The sequence below is a fragment of the Ahaetulla prasina genome, chromosome 3 (assembly GCF_028640845.1).
Source record: "Ahaetulla prasina isolate Xishuangbanna chromosome 3, ASM2864084v1, whole genome shotgun sequence".
NCBI lineage: Eukaryota > Metazoa > Chordata > Lepidosauria > Squamata > Colubridae > Ahaetulla > Ahaetulla prasina.
Window position 1 is genome coordinate 134,402,763 of NC_080541.1, and position 23,454 is coordinate 134,426,216.

General features: G+C 37.2%; 1 protein-coding gene across 1 annotated transcript in view; it reads right to left on the reverse strand.

Moving 5' to 3' along the window:
- KCNT2 (potassium sodium-activated channel subfamily T member 2) overlaps window positions 1–22,767 on the reverse strand; it is a 163,762-nt gene extending 140,995 nt beyond the window's left edge. Inside the window, exons 1-4 of the mRNA XM_058176642.1 lie at window positions 22,656–22,767; window positions 12,172–12,271; window positions 2,897–2,953; window positions 1,696–1,744 (exon numbers count right to left, since the gene is read on the reverse strand). Of these exons, the coding sequence (XP_058032625.1) occupies window positions 1,696–1,744; window positions 2,897–2,953; window positions 12,172–12,271; window positions 22,656–22,767 (318 nt within the window). The remainder of the gene's footprint in view (window positions 1–1,695; window positions 1,745–2,896; window positions 2,954–12,171; window positions 12,272–22,655) is intronic.
- Between the last annotated feature and the right edge of the window lie 687 nt (window positions 22,768–23,454).

Genomic DNA, 23,454 nt, shown 5'->3' on the forward strand with positions numbered 1-23,454 from the left:
CTATTTTCTGCTACAAAACTATGATATTTGGGCACACAAGTTTGACAGTTGACAATATGAACCAAAGCTCAAGAAGGGGACAGGTTATATTTGTCTAATTTCTGACCTTAACCAGAGCAAGAAATGATATCAATGTTAGGAGTAATATTCCTATCGTTGAAATAGAACCAGGTGCTAAAACTGGAACAAGAATATCTCCTCGTTGACTCTGTAAAGTTTCTTGCGGTGGTTAAATTTTGATGGCATTTTCCTAGGAGAGTGTTGCTTTCTTCAGAAAACGTAAGGTACTGAAACATGGCTAAGATCTGGACCTCTTGTATTAATTAGTAAGACAGGATCTCTTCTGTGTGTGTGGGCACCATTAACTTCAAAGTTAATGAGAGAGATACTATAGTCATATACTAATTTGCAAATGAGACTAATAACTGTTGCAAGCCAATTCAGTAAAAATCTGGCATTGTTCACAAGAATTTATTGTGTCATTTTCACCAAAATAAAAGAAACAAAGCAGTATAAATGAATCCTAGAGATCTTAAATAAGATGGATACACAAGAGGGTCAGGCATTGCGCAAGAATTCTGGAGTGGATTGTGGAGGGTGCATAAAAGGTACCCTCCACAACCCACAACCTATGGCTCCACAATCCATGGGTCAAGGAGGATGTACAAAATACAGTACAGCACAAGTCATAAAATCGACTTTCTGGGTAAAACAGGAAGGGGTCAAATAGCTATCACGTGACTGCAAGTATTTGGCAACCAGCTGTAAGTGTGAACAGGTAGCAAAGCAACCAGTTCTCGGTCATGTGACTGTAGGAGTGCTGTATCAGCCAGAACTTGGAGGATCAGTTGTAACCACCATCTGTTTGGTTCTGTCATACTTCAAATAATTAGTGAATGAATGATCATAGGTTGAGTATATCCTTTCCATGTTTAGCAATTGCAATCCATTCCTTAAATCAGAAGGCCTCTGGTGGCTCAGCAGACTAAGTCTGTCTGTTATTAACACAGCTGCTTGCAATTATTGCAGGTTCTAGTCCCACCAGGCCCAAGGTTGACTCAGCCTTCCATCCTTTATAAGGTAGGTAAAATGAGGACCCAGATTGTTGGGGGCAATAAAAGTTTGTATATAATATACAAATGGATGAAGACTATTGCTTAACACTGTGTAAGCCGCCCTGAGTCTTCGGAGAAGGGCGGAATATAAATTCAAATTTAAAAAAAAAAAAGAGGTAAAATGTTTGCTAGGTGTGAACACATGGCTGAGACAGAAAGAGAGAAGCTGCAAAGATCACAGATTGCTGCAGGCTCATTTAGATAAAGCTCTCATACAACTATGCTAGCATTACTCTCACTCCCCCATGCACTGTTGTTAGGCACAAAAAATAATTATAAGTGCACACATTGTTTGGGATTAAAAAAGACAAAACACCACCACCACCCGCTAGTATTACATTTGCAAATAGTTTTTATCAAGGTAGACATCAAAGAAGGACTGGTTATATCTTCTTGACTGATAATCATAACAATCATCCTAAATTTCTTCAGTGAAAAATATTATAAAATATACAATATATATATTTGCAGAAGGGCCTCTGCCCTCACTAATTTGCCATTCTGTTAATAAGTACCCATTTTTTACTCTAAAATGTTTTTAAACGTATGTAAAATCTATAAAAATGAAAGTATACATTACCTGTAATCCCCACAAAGGTAAGCTTCGATTCACCCAAATAATAAGTGACCTGAAAAATTACAGCAACAAAGGGAATTAATTTAGGTATTTATTTGGGGGGGAGGAGAAAACCTTATTTGAACAAGCTATTCTCCCTCCACATCCAAATTAACACTCTGAAATTATTATTATTATTTTCCTTGAATTCTACTCATGAATTCAAAATATTTTGATTTATGAGAGAAGAGCAGGAGAGAGATACTCTAGAGCTAAGAAACTGATTAGATGTTTCAGATAATAATCCATGAAGTAATCCATGGCTCACTTTTCCTATCAAATGCTGCAATCACATCTAATGTCATAAGTGACTAGTTTATCTTTCTATGGAACTCATTACATTACACATTTGAATAGTAGGCATAAATTATGACTAGAAGCAGTTCTTATCTTGGGCCAAAATAATACTCCCCTCCCCCCCCAAAAAAATTGTGATTTTTGTTGTTGTTCATTTGTATGCTGCAAGTAGCCGCTATGTTGTCTTTGTTTTCAGAATTGAAGTCAACCATGGCTTTTTCAACTACATACATATGCAATACATATTCATACATTTTTCTATGTTCTTAGCAACTTTTCTCCATGAAATCCTGCAGATTTATATAACTTGAGGAAAATTTAAGAAACAGTTATGGTAATGTATTGGAATAATGGTAATAGTTGTACATTACTTCAAATGTGAGAAACGGATCTGCCATGAAGTGGGGGAAGAGTTTATTTAATTGCTCTTTCAACGGTCAGTACTTTTTTAAAAAAAAAATAATTAAGCGACAGAATGTCTAATAGACCCTGAAAACAGAAAGGAGAGAACAGGGTTGGTTTTGCTGCAGTATACCTTGTAAATACAGCCAATGTATAACCTATGAAGCATTTCAGTTTGACTAATCAAAATGAAATTTCCTTCTTGATATAGAATCCAGAGTGCTTTCATATTATTATTAGAATATTTGTAAATTCTAAATTCAATGTACTTAAGTTTGTTTCAAAGTATTTCTTCCTATCCACATCAGGCTTGAGTTCATTTGGGGTAACTTACAATCATCTAGCTACCCATTTTGCACAAAGGACAGCTCCTGCTAATATCAATAAGTACATTATTTAGAAAAAGAACCTAATAATTTAAGTTAAAAACATTGATTTGCTGCTATAAAAACATCCTTAAACTTACCAATCTATCTCTGCAGAAATGTTGTTTTGACTGGAACATCCCTGGTTTAATTCCTTGCTAGCAGACATCCAAATGTAAAATCCATTTTCATTTAGAAAACAGCATAATATCATAACGAAATAGATTATGGGGAAAAAAAGAAAGCCAGACAAAATCATTAGTTTGTTATAATAATATTTGAAAGGGTTGTAAAATATCATTCAGGTTAAAATTTTAAAAATGAAAGACGATAAATGAGGGTTATCATGGGTGAGGGTTGCTTGGTTATTGAAGAAATATACTGTCAAACATATTGTATTTTAAAACAACATTTTAAAATGTTTACATGGAATATTTAGAACACAGAACTAAATGAACTTTTATGCAACATAATATATATAAGAACATATCCTTGCTTAATTATATTTTTTTTATATACCAAAACCAAAACAAAACAAATAATAACAATACTCATATTTCAAAGGAGTTGCTATGCAGATTTTGTCTGGCTGAAAATTATGGGAATGTAACCATGCAAGTCAAAGGGGGAAGTGTGACATAGGATATCATATGGGCCGTAATATCAATGCACAAATATCACAAATGATGTAATTAGCATTATTATAGAATTAACATCATTTGCATGACAACATCATGATTTTGTTTACTATCATTGTAAATTGTACTGGATGCCCACAGATTTAATGAAAGGTGCTTTTCTTCTAGCAAAGTTGGTTCAACCCACAATTATTCTTCCAGTTGAGGAAAATGTTTATATTAATCATAATAATCATATTGTGATGTTATGAATTCAAAGGCACAAAATCTAAAGACTCAGTATATATTAAAGTCAGCCTCATTCAAGTCAGTGTATCTTTTAAAACAGGGGTGTTAAACTCAAGACCCATGGGCCAGATGCAGCCCACTGTGAGAGTGGATGTGGCCCGCATGGCCATTTTGGAAACTGTAAAGGTCCGGCTCGTGTCACTTTGGCCCGGCCCACACCATTCCAGTGTGTGCGCACAAGCACAGACCCAGTTCTCCGTTATTTCCAGTGAGGAAAACAGAACAAAGCAAGTGGGAGAAAATGTCTTCCTTCGCTATATTTCCAGTCTGAATTAGACCATGGCAGTATCCCTACAGGAGAGCCCATTTAAGGATTATGTATATAGAAAGCAACTAACTTATCTCCGCTTTTAAACATTAAAGTTGTTGCACATAAAAAAACAGAGGATCAATTATCAGAGCCATCATTTTGACAGTTTTGCTGTACAGTTGTCTGTGGACATCCCCATGAAATGCAAGCATGGGATAAACTGAGCCAGGTGTGTTCTCAGTCTTTTAAGTGACCACAAACGACTAGCAAAAGTGGCATTTGATAACAGTGGCATTTCTTGAGCAGGCATCGAGAAATGTTTCCCCTTTTGCATTTAAGCATCCAAGAAGGGACAGGAAAGAAAAAGAAGAAAAGAGGGAATGGAAGAAGGAGAATGAAGAGGGAAGGAAAAAGAAGAAAAGGGAAGAAGGAAGGAAGGAAGGAAGGAAGGAAGGAAGGAAGGAAGGAAGGAAGGAAGGAAGGAAGGAAGGAAGGAAGGAGATTATAATGAAAGAGAGTGAGGGTCTGAGGTAAATCCTGGCTTAGCACTTGGCCAATAGCAGCCCTGCTGCCTTTTGCCATCCCCTTGACCCCTCCTCCTGACCTCTCCTGGTGGTCTCCCATTCTATCACTGAGGATGCTTTGGTTACAACTTTGACATCCCTGTTTTAAAAGAAATGTTTTTAATTGTTTAGGACATTTTGTTCAAAAACATATTTCCTTAGTAATAGTATGGAGCCAACCAATATGCTTGCTAAATAGAAAAATAAACATTGTCAGAGTTATTAGTAGCCTCTTTCAAAAGTAGTAACAGAATAAGTAATACAAGGATATGCAAAATCACAAAAAAGATATTTAAATCAACTGCTTGATTTCAAAATCAAATCATGATTTATTTGACAAGAGGAAAGCCAACTTCACCAGAGCCACAGGCTGCTCCCATGCTTGTTTTCCTATTTTTCCACCTTTATTATCGCCTTTGCTGGATTTTAAAATTAGGGGCAAAGAACGTCTTTCAAATGAATTCAGATGAAAAGTGGTTCCATTTCAAGATTTAAGATTTAATATTAATTAATGACACCTACAGGGATAATGTATTAAAATGCATGCATGCAATTTTGTTAAAATTCATTGTTTCTCAAAAGAAAAAAAATCTCATTAATACAAAAGAACCTGGGGGGACAGAATATGAACTTGTTTTCAAATTAACAGAGGCCTAAAATAAAACAACAAAAAGAAAACAGGCAAATTCAAAGAAACAGCTGTAATTTCTAATTCAGCCTGGCTCTTGATTATAGAGCAGAATCCTATTTTTTAATTATTATCAACAAACTACTTAGGTCTTGGACTATGTTTGGATCTTCCTTTTGGGTGCCAATCACAATATAAAAATCTTAATGTCAAAGCAAAGATATAATTAGTAGTAATTTTGTGGAGGTATGGTGATTTAAACATATATTATCCTCATGACTTTACAACTTTTACATTGGGAAAAAATATGAATTGGAAATAGCTGCACACTAAAAGCTACATATGTGCCAATCCCATATTTAATAACAAAAAAAGCTTCTTCCAACATGTTAAAAACAAGAAAAAAGACAAGGAAACAATTGGCCCATTGCTGGGAGAAAGTGGCAAGAAGATGACAAGCAACAGAGAGAAAGCAGATCTACTTAACTCATATTTTGCATCTGTCTTTACACAAAAGGAAAAAACAATCCAACCTATCAAAAACAGCACTACAAAAAACAGATTAGAAACACAAGTTAAAATAGGGAAGAAAATGGTAAGTGAACACCTGTCTACCATAGACGAGTTTAAATCACCAGGACCGGATGGATTACACCCCAAGGTTCTGAAGGAACTGGCAGACGTGATCTCAGAACCACTGAACTATATCTTTCAAAGATCCTGGAGCACAGGGGAGCTGCCAGAGGACTGGAAAAGAGCTGATGTAGTTCCCATCTTCAAAAAAGGAAAAAAAACAGATCCAGGAAACTACAGACCTATCAGCCTGACATCAATACTGGGAAAGATTCTGGAAAAGATAATCAAGCAACGAATCACCGAACACCTAGAAGCAAACAAAGTAATAACCAAAAGCCAACATGGGTTTGTCAAAAACAGATCATGCCAGACTAATCTTATCGCATTCTTTGACAAAATGACAAAATTAGTAGACCAGAGGAATGCTGTCGATATAATTTACTTGGACTTCAGTAAAGCATTTGATAAAGTAGACCATAACCTACTACTAGATAAAGTAGAAAAATGTGGGTTAGACAGCACCACCACCAGATGGATTCGTAACTGGCTGACCAACCGCACTCAACGTGTAGTCTTCAACGGAACTACATCCACATAAAGGGAAGTATGCAGTGGAGTACCCCAAGGCTCTGTTTTAGGCCCAGTACTCTTCAACATCTTCATCAATGATTTGGACGAGGGGATAGATGGGGAACTCATCAAATTTGCAGATGGCACCAAGCTGGCAGGAATAGCCAACACTCCAGAAGATAGGCTCAAGTTACAGAAAGATCTTGACAGACTTGAACATTGGGCGCTATCTAACAAAATGAAATTCAACAGTGAAAAAAGTAAGGTTCTACATTTAGGCAAAAAAACCAAAATGCACAGGTACCGTATATGTGGTACCTTGCTCAATAGTAGTACCTGTGAGAGGGATCTTGGAGTCCTAGTGGATAACCATTTAGATATGAGCCAGCAGTGTGCAGCAGCTGCTAAAAAAGCCAACACAGTTCTGGGCTGCATAAACAGAGGGATAGAATCAAGATCACGTGAAGTGTTAGTGCCACTTTATAATGCCTTGGTAAGGCCACACTTGGAATATTGCATCCAGTTTTGGTCGCCACGATGTAAAAAAGATGTTGAGACTCTAGAAAGAGTGCAGAGAAGAGCAACAAAGATGATTAGGGGACTGGAGGCTAAAACATATGAAGAACGGTTGCAGGAACTGGGTATGTCTAGTTTAATAAAAAGAAGGACTAGGGGAGACATGATAGCTGTGTTCCAATATCTCAGGGGTTGCCACAAAGAAGAGGGGCTGTTCTCCAGAGCACCTGAGGGTAGAACAAGAAGCAATGGGTGGAAACTGATCAAAGAGAGAAGCAACTTGGAACTAAAGAGAAATTTCCTGACAGTTAGAACAATTAATAAGTGGAACGACTTGCCTTCCGAAGTTGTGAATGCTCCAACACTGGAAATTTTTAAGAAGATGTTGGATAACCATCTGACTGAGATGGTGTAGGGTTTCCTGCCTGGGCAGGGGGTTGGACTAGAAGGCCTCCAAGGTCCCTTCCAACTCTGTTGTTATGTTATGTTATGTTAAATATTAGAAATTTTTCAGTTAACCTAGAAAATAGCACAGCTATACACAGGAATAATAACAATATCCCTGGAAACTGCCAAGATATCTAGTAATGGGAAATTTAGTTCATACCACACTAGTTTGCAGCAATCTCCTGGTTCCTCCTACAATTTTATTCATTAATTTTTATTTATTAGATTTATGTGCCAACAGACTCATCTACCAATATGTCATCTACTTGGTTGTTCTCTCCCAAGAGATGAGATTCAATATGGACATAACTGTCATTTTTGAAATAATTATTTCACTATTATTAGGTTATAAGCAATACAATTTATATTCCAGCTATTAAAATAAACAGCTCTGGCATTCTTTGAAGAATTATGATCCTAGGAGATACAATAATTATGGGAAACAAATGCTAACTTTTTTATTAAAATCACTGCAAGTTTTTAAAAAATTATACAGAATAAAGTGTACAAATGATGTTTTTATGGGTGTATTATAATTATATGATCAAAAGAAAAGGGAACTATAGTTAGATGACTGAGAATATTTAGACTGATCTGTGATGCATTTCATCAAAGTGATCAAAGTAGTAAATTTCTAAAGTTTGATAAAGTTTCCTGTATACTGTATCTGTTTGAAACATAATTAAAACGAAAGCAAAAGCAAGGGAAGGGAGATACCTCTAAAATGATAAACTGCACAAAGTAAAGTACCTACGCAATGTCTAATTTCTCTACAAGTCAAGCTAATGTTGTGAACTTCATCTGAAACCAATGCTAAAAGTATCTTTTTCCCCCCCAATACTATAAATGTGTGCCCAAGACAGTGTTGCATACACAACTATGTGTTTGCATATGTTTAGGCATCCTACTTCACAGCTACATTCCAAGGACAAGACAAAAATCCAATTAATTTTAATTGAATAAATAATTACTGGATGAGATTGTCAATATAAAGGCATCACATTTCAATAAATCCCTTAAGACAGAAATGGATACACAACTGTGTTTGCTTATTTCTATAATTCTGAAGCTACATTCCAAAAATAAAACAAGGACTAGGGGAAAAAAAGCAATTATTTTTAATTGAATAAATAACTGGTGAATAAAATTTTCAATTAAAAGCACCTCATTTTAATAAATTCAATAAATCCCCCCAACTGCATTTAACAATAATTCAAACCATTATTTATCAAATATATGCACACGCACTCGCACATATTTGTGAAGGATGAAGGGAAGGAAGAAAAAGAAAGGTGAAGGAGCAAAATAGGCTACTATTGAAGTGACTGGAATAAATAATTGAGCAGGAAAGGAAAGAAAGCACACAATATTTTTTTATAGAAAATTCAACAATGCTTAGCAGGTGCAGATGTGTATATGCATATTCTATAGCAAATTTAATATCGCTTACTCCAGGTTAGAATGCATAGCCTTCTTTTACAATGGGAATTTATCTGTTTGTCTCAGCTTATTCTACATGATGGTAATAGAAATGTGGAACAAATCTTTGAGGTAATAGAGAAGTCATTCTCTCCCCTTTTCCTCCCTCCATGTAGTAACACCTCAACAGCATAATGCATGGGTGTAAAACTTGCCGTGTCAGGTGATGTTTCACGACATTTTTCCCATTTGCGGAGCTGGGATGGGTGTGGCCTACGCGTGATGCAACCAGCCTGCGTCACGCGTAGGCTGGCATAATGTGTGTTGGGTTGTGAGGCAAATAGAGGTAGTCCTCAACTACCTATATTCTAAAAACCAGTATGGCCAAAAAAAAGTATGGTCAAAAAAGCCAATGAAATCGTATGCTGTATTAACAGAGGAATAGATTCCAGATCACATGAAGTGTTAATACTGCTTTATAACACCTTGGTAAGACTGCACTTGGAATGCCGCATATTTTGGTTACCACAATATTTTTAAACAAGGATGATGAGACTCTGGAAAGAATACACAGAAAAACAATGAAGCTGATTACAGAGCTGAGGACTAAAACGTATTAAAAACAGTTGCAGGAATTGGATATGTCTAATCTAGAAGGACTAGGAATGACATGACAGCAGTGTTTCAATATTTATGGGGCTGACACAAAGAAGAGGGAATCAAACTATTTTCTGAAGCACCAGAAGGCAAGACAAGAAGCAATGGATGGAAATTAATCAAGGAGAGAAGCAACCTAGAACTAAGGAAATTTCTTTACAGTGAGAACAATAAATTGTGGAATGGCTTGCCATCCTCAGGAGACTATTAAAAAGAGACTGGACTGTCATTTGTCTAGAAGGCTGGACTAGAAGACCTCCAAAGTCCCTTCCAACTCTGTTATTCTATTATTTTGACTTACAACCATTCATTATAGTGACCATTTGAACTTACAATGGCACTGAAAAAATGACATAACTGCTTTTCACACTTACAACTACTGAAGCATCCTCATGGTCACATAATCAAAATTTGGGTGCTTGGTAATTGGCATGTATTTATTACAGGTGCAATGTCCCGGGGCTATGTGATCACCATTTGTAACCCTCCAGCCAGCTTCTGAAAGCAAAGTCAATGGGGGAAGCCAAATTCACTTAATGACTCCAGTGATTCACTTAACAACTGTAGCAAAATTAGTCATAAAATGGGGCAAAACTCATTTGCAACAGAAATCTTAGCAACATAAATTTTGGACTAGCTGTAAAAATCTTGGCACATTTACTCTATATGTACCATTTGTTTCAATAGCACTTTTTGTAATCTACTCATTGTAATCTGCAAAGACAATCAGGGAAGAGTTGAGAGCACTCTATTTAGCCTGTTTATTTTTCTGTTTAGTCAAAGTAAATGCAAAGCCATGGTTTAGCAGTACACAAGCTTGAATGAATTCAATCAAAGCCATGAGCTTGGGTACCCTTTTCCCTCTCCTTCAGCAGCCCTTAGTTTTCTTTCTTGTGAATGTTAGCTTGTCATTTAAAAAAAAAATCAAAGGGTGGGATTTGAAGTAAATGATCTGAAGTTCCCTTCTTTAGAATCAGTGATTTGAAGCAATGCTGTATTCACATCTAACAAAGCCAGTTTTCATGGAAAAAAATAAGCTAAACTTTAAAAGAAAACATATGTCCTCTGATGGCAAGGGCATCACAGTACTGGTCTCTTTTCCTTATTGTAAGCAAAGGCTTATGCAGAGAGATTTAAAGGAGGACAGTGCTTTGAAGGGAAAGGTTTTTTCTGCATTTTTCTGCATCTACAACTGGCATATTGCAAATTGCTCCTGCAAATGTGGACTTCGTGTGAGCACTGAACTTGTGCAATCTATGAAGGCTTTTAGATAGGCCTGTCAGCTGCCAGCTTTTAACTTTGTTAGTTAAAATGTACTGTGGTCAGGCACACACTTTTTATGTAGTTCAAAAAGTTAAACTGTTTTGCTTTTAAACTTAACAACAAGCACAGTGCATTCATTATATTGGCTTGAACACACTTGTACATACACATGCAAAATTCCCTTTAATAAAACAAAATTAGGTAAGTCCTCTGAATAATATTAACAGCAGCAGTAACAGCTGCAATGACAACAAGAAGCCTAATAATCAATTAAAAACAAACCGAATACCAGAATGTGAGGGACAGCCAATAGTTATACATATTTTCATAATAAAAACGCAACGAAACAACAGCCAAGTAAAGTAAACACAAAATTTCATAATCAAGCCCTATATCCTGGAAAAGTAATTAAACAATAATTAAAATAAATATAAGTCCTTCAAGAAGACAACTTGAAAGCTTGTTAGCTGTCTAGCCAAAGATCAGATTTTACAATATTGCCCAGCTGTATTCAACTTCTTCCATTACATCCCTTACTGGAAAAAACATGTTTTCAAAATCTTTTTAAAAATATTAAAATCAGTTGTTTTCTTCAGGGAACCCAGAGCCTCAGTGCTTGAATACCTTTGGCGGTGAAAAGGGGAGAATAAAGCACTTCCCCAAACACCTGCGATGCTGCATAGAGAAGGATAGCAAGAAGTCCTGAAAACCCAAAACAAAGTTTGAAGGAACTTGGGATAAATGGACGTAGGAAAACCAGAGAAGAACAGCATGAACAGACAATAAAAAAAAAAACAATATCTGAACTGACTCGGGTGTGTGGGGGGGAGAACTAAAGAAGGGAAAGAATAATCTGAGGGAATAGGGAGGAGGGGAGCAGAGGAAGCGAGAGAGAATGAGATAGTCCTTGGTTTATGACCACAATTGACTCCAGAATTTACGTTGCTAAGTGAGAAAGTGAGTTTTGCCCCATTTTACGACTTTTCTTGCTACATCTGTTAAGTCAATCACTGCAGTTGTTGAATTAATAACACGGTTGTTAAATGAATCCCCACTGACTTTGCTTGACAGAAGGTCGCAAAAGATGATCACATGACCTTGGGACACTGCAACCATCATAAATATGAACCAATTGTCAAGCATCTGAATGTAAACCATGTGACCATGAGGTGCTGCAATGGTCATAGTTGTGAAACAATGATCTAACTGCCATTGTAACTTTGAATGGTCACTAAATGAACTGTTGTAAGTCAAGGACTACCTGTATTTCGGTCATCATATAGAAAAATAGTGCATTGTAATGTATATTATGTGAGATATAGTAGCAACAACAACCAATGTTCTGGTCTCTTTAATATTTTACTTTATCAACCATCTGCTAATTAAGATTTGCCTGCAATATTATAGTTCTCTCTACCTGCACATAATGAATGAAATGTGAAAATTGGATTACAAATGACTCCTGTAGAATTAAAAATATGTTAGGAGATCATATATTATGCACGAGTGATCTTAGTAAAACAATTTCTCAGGCATTTTGAGAGAAAAATTAAAAGATTACCATCCATGTTGCTGATAGGGATCCTCCAGGAGCACCCGAACTATATATAACATGCAGCTCAAAAGCTTGAGTGAAAAATTGAATAAACGGATTCTCAGGCCTGTTGGGAAAAAAAGGAAAGTGAATCAAACTAAATTAAGAAAATAATACTTTCAAGTTAATAAGCTGACTGAAAAATAATACCCTCAGATCTGTCAAAAATTGTTTAAAATATTTAGAATGTTAAAATATTAATAAATGTATTGATTTCAACTTTTACAAAACTATTTCCCCCTTATCTTTGGACTATCTTCCTTCAAGTAGGGAAAAGGAAAGAGAAAACAGATTAAAGCATTAGTAGACATCCAACTCTATTCTTTTTCTTATTCAAGCAGAATCAACTTACTCATTTCAAAAAAGGGGAAAAACCAGGAGCAGGTAAGCAAGCAATAACAGCCACCTGTGATTAGCATAAGTTAGCAATGTTATTGACTTCCAGTTATATTACAAAAGTCTCTGCAGACTGCCTGATGTCCCCTGGGAACAACCAGATAAGGTTTCATGGGGAAAGAGTTGAGCCTTATGCCTCTTGATACTACACAAGGACTCAAAGTTAATCCCCGCTTTGGCTGGCAGTTTCCCAACACTGGAACGGAATGGGAGAACTCGCCATGGCCAACTTGCAACCAACTCACCGCTGCCAATTCACCGTGGCCAACTTACCGTGACCAGCTCGCCACAACCAATTCGCTGTGGGTCAACTAGCCATGGGACAATTCGTCAATTGTATTTAATTATTTAAAATAATTTTAAAATATTTTGATTTTTGTCATTTATATTTCATTTTCTCCCTCCTTTTTCATCCTTTCTTTAATGATTCTATTCCACCATTTCTTCAATATTATGTAACTTCTGTACTGCGGCAAATTGTCCCGTGGTGAGTTAGCTGTGGCAAGTTGTCCTAGACCAGGTGTCAGCAACTGGCGGCTCTTTGGGCCCTCTGCTGTGGCTCACTGTCGATCATACCAGCACTGGCTGGCCTCGCCCCCTGCCCCTCGCCCTCCCCTCCCAGTCGCTCCTCGCCTGGCCTGAAAAGGTAAGGGCGACGGCAGGGGATGGAGAAGCAGCCAGGGCCGAGACAGAGAGATACAGAGAGGGGACAGAGAGAGACAGAGAGATACAGAGAAGGAGGGGAGGGAGAAAGATATGTCAAAAGGGTTTTGTGGTTCCTGCCCAAATGACCGGCTGGGGAGGCGTGGCTAGGGGGGTCATGTGACTGGTAGAAATGAGTGACATCGAGTTGGCCATGCCCACCCAGGTTTTGTGGCTCCCAGTGTTTTCTTTTCTGTGGGAAATTGGTCCAAATGGGTCTTTGAGTGTTTAAGGTTGCAGACCACTGTCTTAGACCTACATTAAGGGGATCCTCAGTGATGGCTAAGGGTTTCAAAATGGTATGTATAAACTAGGTAATCAAAGCCACATCCCTTTTTAACGTGTATTACAGCCATTGTATTCATGTAAAAAAGGAGTGAGGTTTGGATCATCTGGTTTCATCTATCACTTTGAAGCCAGTACCCGCCACTTCAGACACTCTCGGCTTTCCCCTCGGATGAAGTCATGGAAATGAAAATACCCACATAACACTCAAGCTAATATGTCCATCACTAGGCCAAAGAACAACAACTTGCCTATGGGGCAGAATCCAGAAAATGTTAATTGATCGTTGTTACTTTTATTATCTTGCACAATTTATTATCTATGGAGTACTATGGAAACAATGTAAGTTATTTAAAGTACACTACTGTGGACTAACAGTTCATAATCTTTGCAATGCAAAAAGGTAGTCATGGATACAATCTTATGAAGCAACCTAAACATTTCTGTAGCACACCAAGTTAGATACAATTGAATTTCAAATATACATTTAAAGTGAGAAGATCACAGTATCTAAATAGCTAATACCGTTATTATAAATGCATAATATTTTATGTCATGGAAGATTTTATATGCTAAAATTATTATCAATAATGACTAAAACATGCTCATATATGTATACAGAGAGAAATGCAAATTAAAGTATGCACTTATTTTTGGCAAACTAATTAGATGACCCACTGAAATGAATTTAAATATGCAATTAATGCAATCAATCAATCATCAATGTTCCTCTCCATGCATATTTAATCAAGGTAATATTCAACTTAAAATAAGAACAGGTGGTTCTCTTTTGTCATCTATTATCAAAAAGCTGTTTTAGCTTGTAAGCAACATAGCTTGAAAATAAGCCAGAAATCATCATCAAAGCAAAACAAATATCAGTATTATAAGAAAAAACTCCAACCGAGACAAGCAAAAGTCCCACTGGCATATATCGGATCCTGCCTTTAACTGGCCATTGCAACTAACAAGGGTGAGAAATTCTCTGATATATTATTCATCATTTTTTATTCTCTTTGCATTATTCAGTGATTGCTTCCTACTCTGTCAGAGTACCATCTGGCAGTGGCAAATGATGAAAGCTAATGGCACTGGAAGTTTTAATAACATGTGCAATGAACAATTATATAGTGTTTTCAACATGTTTTAGAATCAGAGTTTTAATATCTTCATTACTGTGCAGTAACACTATGAGGATGCCTCTAGCATAACAATAAATTCCAGTTAAAAAGAAGACTGTTATTTGAAAGTCACCAATACTCTTTACTTTAGTTAAAGTGATAGATAATTTAAAATTTGTGAATTAAACGTTCTATGATGGCTGATACAACTGATACCCTCCAATAGGAGTGAAAATCCTTTCCACTCTAACCCTAACCCCAATCCTAACTACCCATCATTTTATGTGTGCTTTGACTGGGAAACCTAGTGAATACTCTCACTCTATATGTTCCATTGTTCATTTATCCTTGTAATCAACCCTATGAAACTGATTATGTTGAGGAGTAACCGGTAAATCAACCAATGAGCTTCATGGCTGTGAAAATCCTGCCTAACTCTTATAGGTAGACCTCACATGAACATGCACATTGCTGCTGAAAAAACTGAAAAGATTCAAAGATGAATGAAGGGGTCATTAGATTTAATATCATTTCAAAGTAATGAAGCTAGCTATACCTGTTGTGACCCAGGCCCCAGTAGGTAGTAGGAAACTCAGTCAGTGTAAAAACAAAAAAACTTTATTCAAACAGCTGAGAATTACTTCATTCTCAGTGTAGTTCAACTAAATTAAAGCAAATTCCTCCCAACACAAATTCCTCGTCCTATCACCAACCTTGGTCCAACTAGGCAAACTGCCAAAGGCCTTTCTTGGCAAAAGTTCAGAAGACACCGATACAAAATAAATGCAAGAGGACGAAGCTATTACTTTATTTTATTTTCATTTTTTTTTCTGTCTTCCTAAGATCCAGAAAGTTTTCTTTGTTAAATTAACATTATAAAACAACAACAGTCATTCTGAATGGTAGTTTAGTGAGAATTAGATAACATGAAGAATTATACTGTGTGGGATATTTAGGATAGCATCCTAACAGTAATATTTTCACAAGCTTCTCAAAAGTTTGTAAATTGTTACCTTAAAATTCTGGATTAGTTACCAAGTACAATTAAGGAACAACTTCCGTATCTTTGTGGAAAAAAAGCTTTGGGGAAAGCCTGAAGGCATTCAATGAAAACTAAACTGTAATATACTATATTTGGAATATTATGTAAGACTTTAACATACACATAATTCTTGCTTTAAGAAAGATATAAAGTCATCTGAGAATCTTTGCTGAAAATTAACATGCTAATTATATTTTATGGAAATAAAAGACAATCTTTTGTCAATTAAGTTTGACCAACAGTCACCTACTCTCAGAAAGACTCAAGGGAAACAAACACAATGGGTTTTAGTCAGGTCTGATGATAATTCCATATGCTTCCAATTCACTTAGTTTTCTTGCCTGTGGAGATTCTCAAACGTTCAGGTCATGGTTGTCCCAAAGATGCTTTTCAAAAGGCAACTGGACTTTGTTTTTTTCCCCTTGAAAATGTTTTGCTTCTCATCCAAGAGGTTTCTTCAGTTCTAACTCAAGCTTCTTATCCAAGAAGCTTCTTAGATGAGGAACAGAACATTTTTAAGAGAAAAAGAAAAAAGAAAATCCTGTTGCCTTTTGAAAAGCATATTTGAGTCAGTTATGTTGCTTTTAACTAAAATATCAGAATTAATAATTACATGAATTCAAAAAAGAAACTAAACAGACAACCCCAAATCAATAAATGCAAATCCTTAAGCATTTCCTATTGAAGTTTATCAATCGCTTAACCAATTTCCCATTGAGTTTTATACTTCCACAGCTATTTCCCTGTACAAAGTTGAGGTTAAGGAAGCCTGATACTCCCCAAGGGACTTATAGAGTTCACAGCTTTCCAAAGATGTTCTTAAGACGTTTCTTATTCTAAGATCTTTTTGACATACATTTGTTTTTACTTCATGAAATGACCTGGGCAACTGAAATAATTGTTCCCCTGTGTCCTCTTCTCTTAAGTAAACTCTGAGGAGCAGTTTAATGAATGGAGTAGGAAAATGAAAACAGCAAGTACTGGAAGAATTGCAGTGAATCAAACCAACTCTAATGAAAACTCAGGACTCAGTTCTCAATACCTATGCTATCAACAATAAACAGCTGTTTCCTAACATTTCTGTTGGCTCACGATGTTGTCTAGCAGAGATTTCTCAGGTCCAGTTTGTAGTAAACTCACCTATCTACCACAATTAAGACACTGATTAACTTATTTGCATAAGCAATTTGAGGAAAGAGAAATTCCTGTTTCTGCTTGACTTGCGATTCCACAACTGAATCAAGTTAATCTACAGAAGCCTCCAGAACATGTTTTGCTTTGTGCTGTTGCATGCCTTGATATATGGCACTGCAATTGATTACACATGTATTCAATTCTCACTCTGGCTGTTGTTTACCATGTATAGACAGACACTGAAGGAATCACCTATGCCAGGGCTGTCAAACTCCCAGCCCACGGGCCAGATGCGTCACGTGCTGGCCACGCCCATGCCAGTTTAGCAAAGGGAGGAAAAGTCCCGATACATCACGTGATGCCACAGTGATGATGCGAGTTTGACACTTGACCTATACTAAAAGAAAAAGGCTTTAATTATCATCAGCTAAGTGTTTTTCTGTATAGGCTGCTCACAGTGATAATTGCAGGCATAGTTTCAAAGATTCCGTCCTTACACAGTTCTAGCTTCAGTTTATTAGACTACTTTCTGATTAAATCATTGTAATACGTTGTAGCTGAAGCTACTCCTTTGGGTAGATTTTGAATTCTATTGTCTATTATGCAGGCTTGTGTAATTTTGTGGCTATTTATTGCATTTGTATTTTAACTGCTTTATTCATTTTGTGTGATAAATAAGATTATATGATTATAAACAAGAAAATAATGCACCAAATGTTTCAGTGGAAATATATAAATTGTGGCTTTAAAATCATGTTTATAAAGGTTCGATTGCAAAATAGATCATGAATTACAACAAATTATCAAGCATAATGCACAAATTAGAGACTTATTCAAGAGCAACAGATCATAACCTAATGGTAGATTATTCATTTTGCTTTTAAGCAAACACAATATAATGCTGAGGAATGCTAGTTAAAAGATACAAGATAATTAAGATGGAGGGGTGGGTATATTTTTGAGATAGCAGATAACCAGTGCTAGTTGTGATTATTGGCTTTAAGTTCTGACTCACTCATTCATATTTGCCTTTCTGTATTCATCTCTATTTATGCTGGGTTCCCATCTTTTTTGGCAGCCCAAAAAGACATCTGCCTTTTTCCTCTGTCACAGGGCTGGCACAATTTTAAGTTCCATTTTGAGAAATGTTTCACTGTAGACTAGATTGATTGCCTTGATCCACCCCAAATCCTTCCAAAATAGCTCAGCTCATTTTAGTTTGACTAAATATAGCTGGGGGCAGGGAGAAAGGACACAGCAATCCTTCATTCTTTTGTGTCTAATTTGTTCAGCACTTGAAATTTTAAAGTCAGCATGACCATATATTTGAAAACTAATTGTGAAAATTTTGAAATAGATCTAACTGAAGAAACTTCATTTATATGCCAAATATGTATGTTTTCCCCTACATTGCTCAGAGCATTCAACATTTAAAAGACAAAAAATACAAAATTACATATTGATAAAAATTAAAAAATTATAACATAATTCAGCATAAAACATATCCTGAAGAAATAAACGAGACAAAAAAGCAAACAGTATTAAACATCACATTTTATTTGTTTTATATTTATCTTTTTTCAATAAACATTATTTTACTTTTATTATTAGATGTTTTCAATATTGAACATATTGAATATTTCAATATTGAACATTGGGCGCTATCTAACAAAATGAAATTCAACAGTGAAAAAAGTAAGGTTCTACATTTAGGCCAAAAAAACAAAATGCACCAGTACCGTATATGTGGTACCTTGCTCAATAGTAGTACCTGTGAGAGGGATCTTGGAGTCCTAGTGGATAACCATTTAGATATGAGCCAGCAGTGTGCAGCAGCTGTTAAAAAAGCCAACACAGTTCTGGGCTGCATAAACAGAGGGATAGAATCAAGATCACGTGAAGTGTTAGTGCCACTTTATAATGCCTTGGTAAGGCCACACTTGGAATATTGCATCCAGTTTTGGTCGCCACGATGTAAAAAAGATGTTGAGACTCTAGAAAGAGTGCAGAGAAGAGCAACAAAGATGATTAGGGGACTGGAGGCTAAAACATATGAAGAACGGTTGCAGGAACTGGGTATGTCTAGTTTGACAAAAAGAAGGACTAGGGGAGACATGATAGCTGTGTTCCAATATCTTAGGGGCTGCCACAAAGAAGAGGGAATCAGGCTGTTCACCAAAGCACCTGAGGGTAGAACAAGAAGCAATGGGTGGAAACTGGTCAAAGAAAGAAGCAACTTAGAACTAAGGAGAAATTTCCTGACAGTTAGAACAATTAATAAGTGGAACGACTTGCCTTCAGAAGTTGTGAATGCTCCAACACTGGAAATTTTTAAGAAAATGTTGGATAACCATCTGACTGAGATGGTATAGGGTTTCCTGCCTGGGCAGGGGGTTGGACTAGAAGGCCTCCAAGGTCCCTTCCAACTCTGATGTTATGTTATGTTATGTTAATATTTGTTGAATTACAGGGTATCAGTGCTTAAAGTATATTTACATTTCAGGGGGAGTTTCATTAAAGGTGAATCCTAACACTTATTATGTGACATTTAAAGGGCTACAGCAGAAGAATGTAGCTGGTCAAAATTTTGAGAATGGATTAGCTACAACTTTAAGTAAACAAAATAAATGTATCAGTAAAAATCCCCTTGCAATCAAGGAAATTATTCACATAAGCATAGGTTTGCAAATGAAACAACAATAAACTGTATTGCTTAATCTGTTTAATGTATACAAGTGAAAAAAACTGACTGATGAATGCTATTTATTTTTACTGTAAACAAACCATATCCTCATTATAATAGTATTACTAATAAAAGTTACTGAACAGAAAAGTATAAGCATGCAACATACTATTAAAGGATTAAATTCAGTCCATGTGGTTACCCTGCATAGTGAATCATAACTGGAGCTTTTTTTATGTTTTGTACAGGACACCCAGCAAGTATTTATACTGAAAAGTGACAAAAGGTCCAACCGTAGCATCATGTACTCAGTGTGGAAACATGTTTCCTCTTGATGCATTTAGCAAAAGAGAAAGAAAAGTTTCTGTTTACCAGATTAACAGCATCCTTTCTCTTACTTTCTTCCCTATATAACTTGCCATCTATCGGCACGTACACTCATACAGTATTCACCATCAACCTTCATCAGAAAAAAAGTGACATTTGTTATTTAGTCTAATCAACCTTCATTTCCTTCTAATTAGCTAAAAATTTCCATTTGCTGCCATTATAATTTTATTCAGCAATGTTATTGTCATGAAAAAAGAAAAAGTGATAATTATAACTTACAGCCTGCTTCTGTTTGATAAAAGATAAATTAATTGATTGAGATTCCCAACTTGATTTTTTATCAATTGATATAACCTTTTTTTTAAAAAAGGGGAAAACTAGCAGATACTGTAATCATATAAAAATGAAGCCACAGAAATCAAGAAAACCTGATTTTTAAAAGGAGTCACTAAAATTATTAATTAATTAATTAATTAATTTTCTATTTCACAAAATCCCCAACTGAAGGCATAGGCCTTAATTCTTTCCTAAAAACAAAGAAGAGAACATTGTATATATAGTTTTCTGGAGTGTGTAATTTATAGGTCTCAGTTGGCTGATCTATTAATCCTAAACAATGTGAATTAATTCACTCTTTGGGGCAAATTAATTCTGAATGATAAGACCACGAACATATTTTTTTTTCATTTTCTAGAACATCAAACTTTATATAAGCTAATAATAAGACAGAGTATTCTCAAGAGATTTAAATGAAAGAGTATTAGATTTATGAAAAACCAACCAAAGATTTTTAAAACTTGAACAACATTCCTAAAATGATGTCTTAGTCTGAATAGTTTCTTAAATATTAGCAAGCATTTTTTAAACACTAAAAAATTCAGTACACATGTTATACATTTGAATTCTTGGAGGGAAATTTTGGTGGGAAAAAGCATGTTTCTAATTGGCTGGTACCTCAGCCCAAATGCTATATAAGGAGGACTGTTCTCCTATTCCAGTTGCTGTGTTCTCACAATAAACTTAAGAGCTGATGTTACTGAAGTCCTGTCTCCTGCCTCCTTATTTTGCAAACACAACATTGGTGACGAAGGTGGAATAAGGCTGGCAGAGAGACCAGAAAAGAGCTGAATTAGATTTAGCTATCAAACCCAGACAGTTAGGGCAACTACGATAGGGAGACGCCGAACATGTCTAACTAAACGCCACCATCGCCATTCGACCCAGCCAGAGAGAAGTGGGGGTCATACACGGCTCGATTCGAGTGTTTCCTTAAGGCCAATGTTTTCCAAGGCCTCTCCGATAATCGAAAGAGAGCATTCTTTCTAAGTCACTGTGGACCAGAGGTTTTTGACAATGCTGAAGCGCTCTCCAAGCCGACGCCTGTCCAGGCCGTGCCCTGGCAAGTACTGCAAGCAACCCTCCAAGCACACTAGGCCGCAGTGCCATCGAAATTTGTGCAACAATATGAGTTTCGCCAGAGAATCCAACGTGAGGGCGAGCCAATCAGTGTCTACATGGCTGACCTGAGAAAATCAGCCATGCACTGCGAGTACCGCGACCTCGATGATGCGCTCCTACAGCAACTAATTTGTGGAGTTGGAGACATTCGATTACAGAGGCGACTTCTTGCCAAAACAAACCCAACACTCCACTGAGCCCTGGACAAAGCCAGGGCTCACAAACTATCCTCCAAAGCTGCTGAGACATTGCAAAGAACCACTATGACCGACAACTCATCAAAAACAGCGCCAGTACATAGCGAGGAAGCCAAACCCGAGAGTGACAGTGAGATCGAAGAAGTATTCCGAACCAAAAACTGGATCAAAATGAGAGAGAGCGCTGTGCTAGTTGCGGGAGAGCCCATCAGAGACAATCCTGTCATTTTAAGGACGTCATCTGTAGACGTTGTGAAAAGAAGGGGCACCTAGCACGCATATGCAGAGCCATGCAGCCAAGCCACCAAAAGTACAGAGCAGAATTCAAGCCAGCCAATCCACAGCCATTTCAAAACTGAAGAGCTCCCATTGGTCCAGCCCAAAAGAGTGCAAAATCGAATCAAACCACCGTAAGGATAGGGCAATCTTCTGCCAGCCCAGATTGTATAAAAAATTATATAAATAAATTTACATTCCATGTAAAATGGAAGTCGACATCGGGTCATCGATCACCATCATGTCCTGGGACAAATTGATCACAGCCATTCCGCACATTGCAAAGGATCAGCTCAAACCTCAAAGATCAGCTCAAACCTCAAAGACTGCGAATCCAAGATTATCAGGGAAACCGTATCCCCGTAAACGGAATTGCAACAGTTTTGTGCTCACCTACGGCCAGCACAAAAAGACTCTACCATTGTGAAAGGACACCTTCCCAGCCTCCTGGGTCTTGATTGGTTCGAGCCTTGGGCATGGGGATCTCTGGAGTCCACATCATCGGGTGCGATTTGAAGGGGGAGATACAACAGGAGTTCCACGACGTTTTTAAAGACAGCCTGGGCAAGTATGTGGGGACCCCTATTTCGTTTAACTTAGATCCTGCAATTGCCCCAATACGACTCAAGGCTAGGAGGGTCCCATTTGCCCTTAAACCGAAAATCGACAAAGAACTTAATAAATTAGTGCAACAGGGCATACTAATCCCAGTCGACCACGCAAAGTGGGAGACACCCATTGTGACTCCTGTCAAACCAGACGGCTCTGTCCGAATCTGCGCTGATTATAAGGCAATGTTAAAAAAAGCCTTACAGAAAAGCACATACCCTGTCCCAATAGTTCAACACCTTTTGCATCCATTGGGACCCGGTCAAATTTTTGCAAAGTTGGATTTAGCACAAGCATACCACAGCGGAAGCACAAATAATTGTCATGCATAGTGACAATTGTTCAAGTGCACCAGACTCCAATTTGGGGTCAGCGTAGCTCCAGGGCTATTTCAAAATCTGATGGAGCGACTGTTGAAGGGTCTATCAGGGGTAGTACCCTATTTTGATGATGTTTTAGTGTCAGCAAATGACCTATCAGAATTAAGAGAGAAACTACGAAAGGTGTTGACCATTTTCCGGACTGCTGGACTACAAGTTAAACTCAACAAGTGTTAGATTGGGGTGCCCTCAGTCGATTTTTTAGGATATTGAATCGATGCAGCTGGAATTCATCCAACAGAAAGCAAGGTGCGAGCCATTCAGAAAGCACCCCCCCAAAAAAATAAGGCAGATGTCGTGTCCCACTCCTCCGCTGATGGCCGGGTCAGGGAAATCCGAATCAGGCGTGCCTCTGCAGCTCTGCCAAAGTCCTAGCAAAGTCCTCAAGGCAGGCAAGAGACCAGAAAGTGACTTCAGCAAGATATGTTCGACTTTGCCTGACTCAGAGAATGCCAGAAAGCAGATCCTTTATATAGGCCATTGGGTGTGGCTCCATGACTCAGCACTTATCCAGGCCTGCCCCTCCCTTCCTTCTGTCGCCGCCGCCTATCAATTCTTCTGAAGCGAGGGTCACTCCAGTTGGCAGCTGTTGGTAATTGACCTCCCTCAGGCTCACATGCTGTGGGGGAGGGGGAGG